At 38.7% G+C, this 12,277-nt stretch overlaps 1 protein-coding gene across 5 annotated transcripts in view; it reads left to right on the plus strand.

Moving 5' to 3' along the window:
* The window catches only part of SYTL5 (synaptotagmin like 5), an 86,270-nt gene that overhangs the window by 19,979 nt on the left and 54,014 nt on the right, over window positions 1-12,277 (plus strand). For all 5 annotated transcript variants that reach the window (XM_021553041.3, XM_021553038.3, XM_021553040.3 and 2 more), the window contains exon 2: window positions 6,011-6,490. In XM_021553041.3, the coding sequence (XP_021408716.2) occupies window positions 6,372-6,490 (119 nt within the window). In that variant the 5' untranslated portion in view covers window positions 6,011-6,371. The remainder of the gene's footprint in view (window positions 1-6,010; window positions 6,491-12,277) is intronic.

The raw sequence follows: 12,277 nt of genomic DNA on the forward strand, positions 1-12,277 counted from the left end.
ATATAGCTTGCAGGCATTGCCTGTGGTTGCAGAGATCTGCAGTCCTGTAGGTAGGGGCACGACAGCTCTGCCAAGGCATTTCCAGATAGCTGGAATTGTGCCCAACCTAAAAAATGAACTGCTTCTGAATCCATTGTGTTTGTTTGATTAACAAATCTGACTTTTTCTAATTACTCTGAAGTCAAACACATTCATCCTACACCAGTTAGAAAGAAGTAGACACAAGGAATCATAATTTCAGCTTCTCTCTCAGCCTATATTCATTCCAGTCCACTGATACCAATTTGTGCTTTAAATGACTCTTCAAACATTGTTGCTGTCACTCAGACAGGATCCTTTCTTCATGACTTCCCAGCTGGTAAATCTCCCAGCTCTTACCTCTCAAGGTGTTTGAAGATTGCTCAAAGAATCTGCTTCCTGTTTACATTGCAATACTGACCAGAGCCCTCCCTCCGTCTAATCCATGTGCAGTTAACCAAGATCACGTTCAACAAGTGTGGCTTGGTTTTCCTTTCTTGCCAGTTGACTCTGGTGTCTTGACTGGCTCTCTCTCACCTTAAAAATTTGTTGATTTTGTGCAATGAGCATTTCCTGGTCCTTCAGTACCTGCTGACATCTGGTTTGCTCACCTGGGTGTGTGCCCTCAGCAAATACATTGCTGGGAAGTGCAGCTGGTTTTTCTTGCTCCTGTTCATGGCATTCTGCAAGCAGCATGCTTAAGTGAGAGCAGGAGAAACCAAGCTGGACACTACAGTTTCAGCATGGTAAGCTTTACATTATGTCTTCCTGCCATTTTATTAGAATTAACGTGGGCAGCCCTTCCCCTCCTTCCTCCATCATCGGCTTTTACATATGGCTGTGGGCCTCAGAAAAGAGAAAAATATCTGTGGATGTGGACTATGCTCTGCTGATGCCACCTTAGTTTTGACTTTTACTTCAGGCCCCCATGTGAATGAACTCAGCGTACAAAGGATTTGTGTGTTTTAAGCAGCACCTGAATGATATGTGCCTCTTTTCATTTGAGTGTTGAAGCTGTGTGCACTGGATTTAGATTCACCATGCTGTGATCTACAGTGCCAGCACTGAGCTGGGAGGTGGAGCCTGTGGCCTCCTGAAGCATAGGGAAGAGTCAATAATGCCATTAATCCTGTTCCTGCAGAGTTTCCAGCTGGGCTGTTGTACCTCATGCAGCTTTGGTTCAAGCAGTGATTGGTGCCTTGTCAGGAGATGATCTATCTCAGCTTCTTAAGTGGCAAAAACCAATTACAGTCACTACACTATACTGCATTCAGCTACTCTTATTAGGAATTTCCTTACTGTCACTGTTGAGGCAGGACGGGAATGAAGAGACTCTGACTCAGAAGGCTGTAACAGTAAAATTCCCCTTTATTTAAAATACACTGCTCTTTTATACAGAGCTTTGCAAGGATCAAATCTATTGGTTCTGAAGTGAAAACAACTTACACTATTGGTGCAGAGTGCTTGACGCACAGTGATAGAACTTAACTACAAACAATGTGAAAAACAAGAGAGATAAAGAATTATTTACATTCTTTCCCAGCTCTTTCCTAGGCCTCCGCCTGGATAGAAACTCTCAGTTTCTTTCTTTGACTGAATCTGAGACCCACACCTTACCAGTATGAAAACAGAGTTTATGCTTATCCTAAATACCCCCATGCTAGTAAATATATGTAGTGCAAACAATATTTCTCTGCTGGCAAAGAATTTCCTGTCAGCAGTAGGTGGAGGCTCTGCCACTCAAGCAATGTGAGGCAATGCTGAAGTTCCTGTGCCACTGCAGTCAGTGCATGTGGAAAATGTTGCCTCTGTTGCTGAGTCACTAAATTGTTCCAGGTCCTGGCTTCCAGCTAGGTAAACATCATGGTTCAGCCATGGAAGTGATTTCTTGCATCAGGCAATTTGATGGCAGAGCCATTGAAGAAAAGAGGATAATTTCTCTCCCTTCATCTTGCTTTCTTTCAGCTCTGACTCTAGAGAGCAGGATGCTTCTCCTCTGTCCCAGGAAGATGGAGGAGAGATGAAGCAAAAGTGTTTTGGGGTGCAGATGAGTGTTGTCTTGCTGGGCTTGGGAGGATGCCCATGGCAGGAACACTCATGGTCCCTGTGCCTGTGGTAACTGCAAATCTCACTGATTGAAATGGATTCACCATAATTCCTGTGACTCTGAACTGATGACCCTCAGGGAGGTTCAGTTTTGGGGGTGCTGTAATCACAAAAAACTGTGGCTAGAACTAGCAAAAATAAGTGGTGTGTTAAAGCTTTTTTTTTTTTCTTCTGCTTTTTTGTGTACTTTATTTTTAGCAATCCTTAATTATTTTGTCTTGGTAGGGTAAGCAAATGCTCTCTGGATAGACATGGTACCTGTGTTCAGTGGGTGCAGTTATATGCAGGATAAACTGTACCTTCTTATTAATTTTTGTCTAATTTTGCTGTCTTATGCTAATAAATGCATGTTATTTCTAATGTATCTTCCCACAACAATAGGTTCAGAGAGTAAAACTCCATTCTAGAGATACATTTCTCTGGGGGTAAGAGAAGTGGCAAAAGCATGGGGGATAGTCTTGAGCATCTTTTCTACCCTTCCCACAAGGCAAGGGATAACAACCACCTGCTTGAGAAGCTCACTTACATCCAGCCTGGGGATTATGTCACAGTAGAGCAGAGATGAAAGAAGTGTCTCCATCCTCTGCTCATCTGATATCAGATCTTTGCTTTACTCTGGTTTACGAAATTCATGTTCTCTCTACATATTGTATGTAGATTAGAACAAAGCCCATCCTTTTAGGGGAGGTTTGCATTTTTCCCAGTGTCCTAATTCACATTTTAGTGCTCCTCAAATGCTCATTATGTGACATCCTCACTCACTTTAGGATGAAAACAACTACATTTCCTAATCAGCCACAGGGCTGCTTAATAAAACATCACAAGTCTGTTAAAAGGAGCACTGTCACTTTTTAAAGGCTGGCTGACTGGTTTTGTTTTTAAGCCCTAGGTTGATTCACGATTTGGCTTTTGTCAGCTAATTTATTCTGGACCATTTAGAGAAAGAGCAAAAGTAGTTCAGGAAAGGAGAAGAGGAAATTTTCCTATTAAGTCTTAATTTGAAATGCAGGCCTGGTGTCTAATAATGTGTTGTCTAAAGCAGGGAAGTGGTAGATTATTAAAACCAGTATCTCTTTACTCAGTCTCCTTTCTAATAGAGCACATGTTGTGATGTCATTGTTCTCCTGTTTAACAGCTATATGTGCCACAGTGGTGCCCAGCACTTACCACAGAGGGCAGGGGGCCAGACCAGGAGATTTTCTTCCCTGGGGTGAGGGAGGTTTTGGCACATCTCGTACCAGCACAAGGCAGAATAAGCAGCAGTCTTTGGAGCTTCCATACAGACTCTGTCTGAGTGATGGAGGATGCAGGACCAAAGATTTTTTATTAGATGTTGTTCCTTAGGGATAAAGATACTTGCAGTGTCTTCAGTCCTAAAAGTTAGCCTGGCAAGGGTAATATTGTCCAAGAATTATAAAAGAGTTGGGAAAACCTGTTAGTTAACTGCTGCCACTACTTCAGCTAGCCTGGGGTACAGAATATTACCTAGGCAGAGCTCACGAGTGTAGCATGTTTAAGAGGAAGCCTGTCTGAGCAAAGAGGAGCTGCTCTTGAGGTATTTGCTGAAGTTGAATCAGGGAAGGAGTATCTGGTTAGGAAATAATATTTTTGAATGGCAATTTTATAGTACAGAAGAAAATCTGAAAGAGGAGGTGAGTCTGAATCTTACTGTCAATCATTTGGTAGGTCCATATGTGTTGGACAGGTGGCAGAGAAGAAAACTGGGCTGCTCCAGCATCAGTTCTGTCACTGCAGCCTGAACTCCAAACCTGCATTGCTGATGTGCTCAGTGTGCTGGAGCTGTTCCCCCACCAAAGCAATAAGATAATTGAAGAATGCTGCTTTTTAAGACCCTCATCGGTGAGGTTTTACATCTTGCTAATAATGAGTATGAGATCATTAAACAGGCAGCCATCCTGGCTCTGTAGGAAGATTCTATTGCTAATTGACAATGTATTTTAATCTACATAAAACTGGTTGAACACATAAGCAGGTACAATTTTATTTCCTGATAGCTGACAAATCCCTCTGTTAGGTGATAAGGACAGTTAAAATCCACAAGATTTTTTTGTCATAGATGTGACTGAAGGATAAATTCCAAGGAATGTCCAGTAAAAAACAGGAAGAAGTCCACACAAACCATTGTGAATTCAACTGCAGTTGATTATAGTCATTCTATAAGAATAGACTCTACTACAAACATATTTCTGTTAATGTGGGTAACATGAATGTAATTTATGTCTATCTATCCATCTCATAAACTTCATAATGCTCCACATTATTCTTTATGTTGCAAACTCTGACATAGTTTCGGTTGACTTTAAAACAAGACTGTAATGATTTCTAGTCGAGATTCACAGACTACACCATAATACAGTTGTCAGCATGAGATACCAGAATTTTGTTGAATAGACCAGTGTGTTTAGAAACTAAATGGAATGAATTTTCATCTGATTTACATCTGGCCAGGAGTGTGTAGCACTCTCTGAAATTTTGTCTGACATATCTGAGTTTGTGGTCTCATCAGTCTTACCAGTGCTTAGTTCTGCTCTGGGCTCTGTGTATTTGACCCTCCAGGTGGCAAATTCAATAACTGGATTCCCAATTATGGCTTTAGAAATTTTGGATGTCATGTGTGCCTCCCTGCACTGAGAGAAAATTCAAGGATCAGCAACACACTTAGTCAAAGGGAATATTTGAGGCTTTTTCTGGTCTGGTAGAAATACTAATCTCTTTAGAGTTAAAAGAAAAGCTGAAAAGAAATTACCAGATGTAAAGTTAACCTTACCAAGCAGTTTTTATCCTCCCTGAATTCCCAGTTCCAGAATATCTCACAAGGTAGAGTGCTCTTGGCAGCCTGCTTGCAGGGTTCTGCAACAGCCCTGCTTACCTGTAGCACATCATCAACCCAACAATGGGTTAATAAAGGGTCAGAGGTAGTTTTCAACACTTTTGTTGTCCTGAATTTCTAATTGTTTCATTCAGTCTTTCCCCTTTACCTCCTGGCTTTCCATTTCCAATAAAACCTAGTCTTTTTTTTCCCCATTTAAAACTAATAAGTGCCTTTGAGAATAATGCTTCATGTCACTCACACTGCCCCTGCAAGGAAAATCAGCAAACAGAATTTCAGAGCTCCTTGACCAGACAAACAATGACACTGTGAGATTTGTGCTGATGCCCCATGCTCCCCAGTCTGCTGATGTTAGGATCTCGTTGGGTTAAAAGTGCTTTCACCAGGCATTTTTCTAAGCAGTTCAAGGAAGAACCTGACCTTCTTGATAATAACAAAGAGCAGTTCACATATTGGATTTCTTAATTTTGCTTACAAGTAACTTGGTGTTATGGCATGAATAGAAACACCTTTTTCAAGAATGGAAGAACAAACTTAATGGTCCAGCATTGGGATTTTTGTGTGTGTGTGTGTGTTGTTTTTTCCTATTAAAATAAATGCAGAGGATAACAGTATTTTTTCCAATGTGGGTTTTTTTTTTTTTAATTACTTAGCTGTTGTATGTTTAAGACAGCAATCTAACAAAAAGTATTTGTTTATGGTTTACTTGTTTCCCATTTTTCAGTGATAAGAAGCTCAAAACTGGCACTCCTGATTTGTATTTCTGCCTTGCAATGACTTGTGTGCTTCAGTTTGTCTATCACCTTCCTGTCCTGTTTTCTTACTGATGATTTTTTTTTTACAATTTTTTACTCTTTTCTTAGGAAGTAACACCAAACTTTTATGCCAGTTGTGTGTAAGTAGCCCCTGAGACAGCCTCGTAAGTCTGTAGGCCATTCTTCAGTGGCTTCCAAACCATTGCTACATTTAGCTTTTGTCAAATTAGACTCTGATGGTAATTTCAAAATCACCTGTACAATTTGTTTTGACTTTCAGGTAGTTTGATATAAATATACCCAGTGACTTTGTGGCTCCAAACTGCAATTATTCAGGAAGCTGATTCTGCAGCTGTGGTGGATGCATCGCCCAGGACCCAAGGACCTTCAATAACCAGGAACATACATGACTGCCTTTCCCAAGGAAGAAACAAAGGATAAACCTTTATTTCTTATGTAGCTGGAAGGAAAAGCAATACAATCTTGACACCCAGTTAATTTAAAGAAGCATTTTTCAAAATACCTCTTGACTGTGAGGATCTTGTAACTCTGCTACAAACGTGCCTTTGGACTTGTGCAAATAAATCATTGGAGTATTGATTGGGCAAAGTGGTCATTGCTGGAGTGACTGTGGAAGGATCATGACAAAGCACTTGGAGATCATCAATTTGTCATTTTTGTTGGAACACGAAAGGGAAACAATATTGGGAGTATTGAAGAGAGATGAGTACTTGAAAAAAGTTGAAGATAAAAGAATCAGGTAACCCTTTTTGTTGTTGCTTTTGCATGTATGGTTGGTAGATGTTTTTGTGGTACCCACTGAACGTTTTCTGTATGCCTCATACAACGATGAGTGCTGTGAGATGACACAGGTAATTGTAAATTCAGATGTGTTAAAAAGAAAATTGCTTGCTAGTATGGTTCTCAGTAAACAAAAATCACGTCCATTGCTTCAAGACAAAACTATAAGAAAGATAACAAGTGCAAAAATATGCATCAGTGTATTTTAAATTTCAGATTGTGTAAATTTAGTCTGATTTGGCTGCATTTCCCCCTGTAAATGGAAAGTTTTAGTAAGGCTCTACCTCTGAGAGGAGCTGCACAGAGCCTGCCTTCAGAGCTGACTGAGGGACAGAAGTTTGGAAGGTGTCAGAGGGACAGAAAGTTGGCATCTGCCTGTGTTCAGGACTTCCTACAGCATGGGACAAATGCATGATGGTGTCCTTCTTTCTGTTGTGGGCCTTACAGAATAGGGAGGAGGGACACTTCATTTTTCAAATTACTTAGAATTATTAATAAATACAATTTGAAATCTCAGGTATTTGTCTCAAAAGTCACTGTTGGGAGAAGTAGAGTCTCAGAGTATTAATAGAGCCCATGTGTTCTTTTTCTACCCAGAAAAGTAAAAATCAAAGTTGAGAACAATGTGAGAAGGCAAGCTGAGTCAGCAGTTTTAGAAAGTTCATTTTGAGTTGGCTCAGCTAAGTATCAGTTCTGGAAAGGTCCCTTTGCTTTTCAAGGATGGTTTGGCTGCTTCATTTCACTTCCCCCCAGTTGCTCTTTTGAAGTTTCATCCAGTGCTGGTTCTGAGAGGCTTAGTGGGGATGGATGCAGCACTGGGTGTAGGTGAGGGTGTTGAATATAACAAGTGACAGAGGGGAAAATTCCAGCCTTTGCTGGTTTCTGTCCAGGAATCCCAAGGCCAGGCTGCATTGTTCTTCCCTTTGATTTTCTAAAAACATTTTAGGCATTGTGCAAAGAAATTTTAGAAATAAATTGCAAAGGTGTATGTTCAGCACCTTCAGAAGCTTCTACTGTTTAAAATCATTATTTGAAAATTAATGGAAATTTAATAATTTGAAAATGAATGGAAATGTAATTAATTTCCGTTATTTGGAAATCTATGCAGAGCTAGCCACAGGTTTTGAAAGCTTTTCTCTTTCAACTGAGCCCAGTCTGAGTGCAATGCCCCTGTTGGTGTGCAGCCCATTTACCTGGGGGAGCACAATGGCTCATCTGAAAGGAGGCGGTGAAAACTGGCTGCTTCTGCTGCTGCCAGACTGGAAAAAAAGGTGTTTCTTTTAGGTGTTGTAGGCAAATTAATCATTTTGTCTCCTTAATGGTTTGTGAGATGAAAAAGAAAACAGATGAAGCACTGTTTGTTCCAGAGCATTCTGCTCTGTTTATTAATAAAATAAAATTTTCAAATCAATTATTTTAGTTTCCTGAGGTGGTGGCCTTGGAAATGTATGATGTGCCAATAATCATCTGTCAAAGTCATCAGTATGGAGTGTATCAGATCACTGGATTCTTGAAGCCCCTCAAAGTTTTTTCTGCTATTGTAATTTCCCAAAATCCTGAGGTTTTGTGGGGTTTTCTGCTTAGTTTCATTTGATTAGCTTGCGGTTTCTTTTGTTGCTGGGGTTTTTTTTGTTTGTTTTTTTTTTTTTTAAATATGATATCTTAACCCCCCAGATTTTCTGCTTCTTATGGCACTGCTGGAATTCATTCTGCCAAATCTGCTAAGTCTGGAAACTTGCAGCATCCCTGGAGGGGACAGTTCAGCACAGTTCGGGGAAGTGGCAGGTGGTATTAGCTTATCAGTATTTTGGTAAAAAAATACCCTAAGGAAATACTCAAAATCAAGCTAATCTGAAATAAAATGCTATTTAGAATAACTAATGATGCAATGTGGTGCTCATGCATACTTCTAGCACCTGTGTATGAACCAATGGGCTTTTGTATTTATTGTCATTACACCATACTTTGTCTGATAACAATGGAATGTGGTCTATAAAAGATTTCCAGAATATAAAATCTATAAAGAATTAGACAGTTAACTGCTTCCTATGAGACTTTTTAATTTTTCTTTCTCAGTACAATTTGGCAAGAATCTATAATCATGGCTTATAAGCACACTTCAGGGGAACATTTGTTCTCTTTAAAATTCCATTTGGTACAATCTGTTAAATACTTCATTGAAGTACTTTGCTGATGAGCAAGTCCCTTTTTCTTTATTTTGAAGGCATTTTCCACTCTGGGAAGATGCTTACTTGTACATTGTAGTGAGGAATTCTTATTATCCTGTTCCACTTTTTCTGATAACTGATTTTTTTTTTCCTCTTCCTATTAGTTTTCAAAAGGCCTTGTAACTTAAAAAGACCTTCCTATTCATTGTGAAAGCAAAGGTAAATGCGGGAGGATGTTCTAATAATAAAAATTGTTAAAGGTTGTTTTTACTATGGCTGCTTATACTCATTTTCTGGAGTGCAGGTGGCTTTTCTGGTGTTTTTGTCTGATGCACAATTATTTCACCCACATGAGAGAGAAACACAGAAGTCATCAAGTTCTTTTTCTGAGTTCTAGTTTTGATAATACGAATAACTTCCTCAATAAAGATTATGATTTATGTTCTTAAGTGTGCATCTTGCATGACTGGATGTTTTCTTTGAATATTGATTTGAAGCTGTTAATAGATTAGTTGTATAAAAAACCTACAGTGCTCTAAACATTTCTTTATAATGCTTTTGATGTCAGTTGAATTACCATCATTTTTTTAAAATTACTAAGATTATTTGAATAAAATAAGTAACTCTTAACTATTTTCTTAGGGTTTAAATTACAAAGTTCCTTTCCACTCTACATGGAGCACAGCTGTGAATGCTATGCTTTTGGAGGAGCTAGAGTAATAATGGCTGTGCTGAGAAAATTGCAGTTTTGTCCAAAAAAAAGGCTTTAATGGGTTCTTGTTTGAACCTCTCTGTCAGCATTTAGGTTGCCAGAGGTTGTGTAAGAATTGCACCAGCCCCAGATCTGTACTGACAAGGAAAGTTAGCATTCCTGTCTTTTCATCTGATTAAAATGACATCTTCTTATCAGTCCAAAGAGATCCATGGAAGCCATTTAGGGTGTTTAACTTCATTATAATACAGGAGAAATTGTTAGCAGGGATACCACCATGTGGTAGCTACAGGCAAGTACTTTAGATAAGCAGAAGTTTGAGGACTGGGAAGTGATTTATCTGTTGAGTATACATTTGGACTTGTTATAAACACAAAATGGTTGCAGGATAACATGTGTAACATGGTGCACGGGCTGTGTTCCTGTAAAACTGCTGATAAATATTTGAAGGAGAGTTAAAGCACATTGGCCATCTGTACCTGGAAGCTGCAAAGTTCCTGTCTGGCAGCCCTGACATGTGTGAGGTGTATTTAACACAGTTTAGCACATTGCTATTTTTTGAATCAGAGACTTTTCTATCAAGGGGAGTTACCATTGCCAGAGTTCAAAGGGAGGTGCCTGTTTTGTTGTCCTGTGCTCTTTGAGAACCACGATCCTGCAGTGCTGAAGGAATTTCTCATGGTGATTAATTTTCATATGCCGGGAGAATTTGTTTTAGTAAGGACTGGCAAGAAACCAACAGGGGATCTGTGTGGGTTTTGGGTTTTGGTTGGTGGGTTGGTTGGTTGGTTGGTTGGATTTTGTTTGTTTGGGTTTTTCCCAATCTTTCTTTCCAATATTTCCAATCAGTAGCTATTTTTATTTGAGAGGACGAGTAAGTTACCCAGAAAAAGTTTCATCCATGGAAGTTTGCCATCGTTATGATAGCACACAATTTCAGTTCCCATGCCTCCTTCTCTTTTTTTCACTGGGCTCTCTTTTATCACGCCTCATTCCAGATCTCTTTTTCTCTGCAAATTCATTCTTTGCTTGTTTCCTTGTGTTTTCATCAATGTGCCTCCTTATTTGGGTGCTCTTAACACAGTTTTTATCATCTTAATCTGCTACTTCAACAAAATGTGAAAACCAGTGCTTATTAAGTAAGTATAAAAAATGCTTCAGGTATTCATATTTTACAATTCGAGGAGACCTCAATGGAAGTTGGTGATAGCCCAGTCCTTTTTGTGAACTCTCAACAATATTTACTGTTATTTCCTGCAACTGTGTCAGACAGTGAAGGGAATCTGGCTGAATTTGGAGAAGGTACTGAGAATCAGTCTGGAAAGAAAATTGCCTTTATTTCTCATATTCAAGTATGTTAATGCCAGTTCCTGCAATAAAAAAAATTCTCTAGTTCCTAAGTTAGCAGCTGCACAGATACAGAACAAAGATATTTCTATTCATCTGTGCAAAAGCAATTCAATTTTTTTCCCTGCCAAACTCTTTAATTATAATTGACTGAGGGAGGGAGAGGGTTGACCTTTTTATTTTTAATTCAATTTTTTATGACCTGTTGAACTCTGGAAATTTAGAATGGCAAAATAAAATTAGGTATACTTGGATTATTCTGCTCTACATCTTCAGAGGAAAAAAGTTTTTGAAATGGGGAGAAAGAAGATCCAGGAAAAAAATGAAAATCAAACTCAGGAATTATGTATGCTATTACATTTAACAGTTTGTTTGGTTTTGATTTTTATTAGTAATAGAGAGGAGGTGAGGTAGAAAAAAAATCAAAATAAAATTTTCTAAAATCCTACTGAAATAGAAAAAAAAGCGTCCAAATTAGTCAGTTTGGTATTAAAGGTAAAGTTACCTAACTTAAAGCAAGTGGATAATGCTTACAGAGTTAAAGGAAATTATGGCATTTATTTAAGTGAATGGCTTGGGCAGAGAATGTCTTTCCTCTTGCAGCAGTATAGCTATTTTACTTTTAAGGGATAAATATTCTCTAGGGTAAAACTTACTTTTAATAAGAAATGGATCTGTTAAGGCTTCTCTTTGCTTCCTCTTTGCAGTGTTACAGGGTTTGAGAATATTTCATCTCCTGAGGCTGCATTTGTGAAGGAACAAGGACCTTTGCCTCATTGTTTCAGCATCCATAGGGAAGGACCTGACTTCTTTAGGGATTTCTGTGCTTCTGGCAACTGTGCCAGGAGCTGTGAATTCTGGAGTTGGTTTCTTTGGTTGGGATTTTTTTGTTTGGTTTTGATTCCTGTTTTTACATTGGCCTTTTAGGCCACCTTTGGAAAGGGTCAGGTTGACACATTCAGTGTTACTTGGAATCCTGGTTACAACAGAGCTCTTCTCCAATGTGCTTAACATATTTTCTCAGACAGTAGAGGAATCTTAATATAAATTCATAGTGTAGAAAAATGGCTACATATTCTGATATACTTGGCAGAATCAAATTTATTTTTAATAGCTGTCTTTCATCAAACAGCCATTGTAATAAAAGGTTTAGAAATTCCAATGAATTATAGGATTCTTTTTCTCAGAAGTCTATTAAATTAGCTTCTGCTGAGTTTTATTTTCCCTTTCATATTACTTCGAGAAGATTGATAAAGATTAATTATTGTTTAATATTTGTGATTAAAAATATCTAACTCCGTCTTTAAATGTATTCCTTTAAAATTATGGAGAGTGCAAATGTTAGACTGGCACAAGGAAATTGGGTGTTTATAATCCAGCTGGTTCCTGCCCTGGGAAATAAATGTAGTGGTAAGCCAGTGCAGCTACAGGCTGCACTTTTATCCCTTTTCAGTACAGTGAAAGAGTGCAGCTTGGCTGTGCTCGGTTAGGGATTTTATTATTATGATGGATTTTTTCA

Source organism: Lonchura striata, chromosome 2 (assembly GCF_046129695.1).
Source record: "Lonchura striata isolate bLonStr1 chromosome 2, bLonStr1.mat, whole genome shotgun sequence".
NCBI classification, from domain to species: Eukaryota; Metazoa; Chordata; class Aves; order Passeriformes; family Estrildidae; genus Lonchura; species Lonchura striata.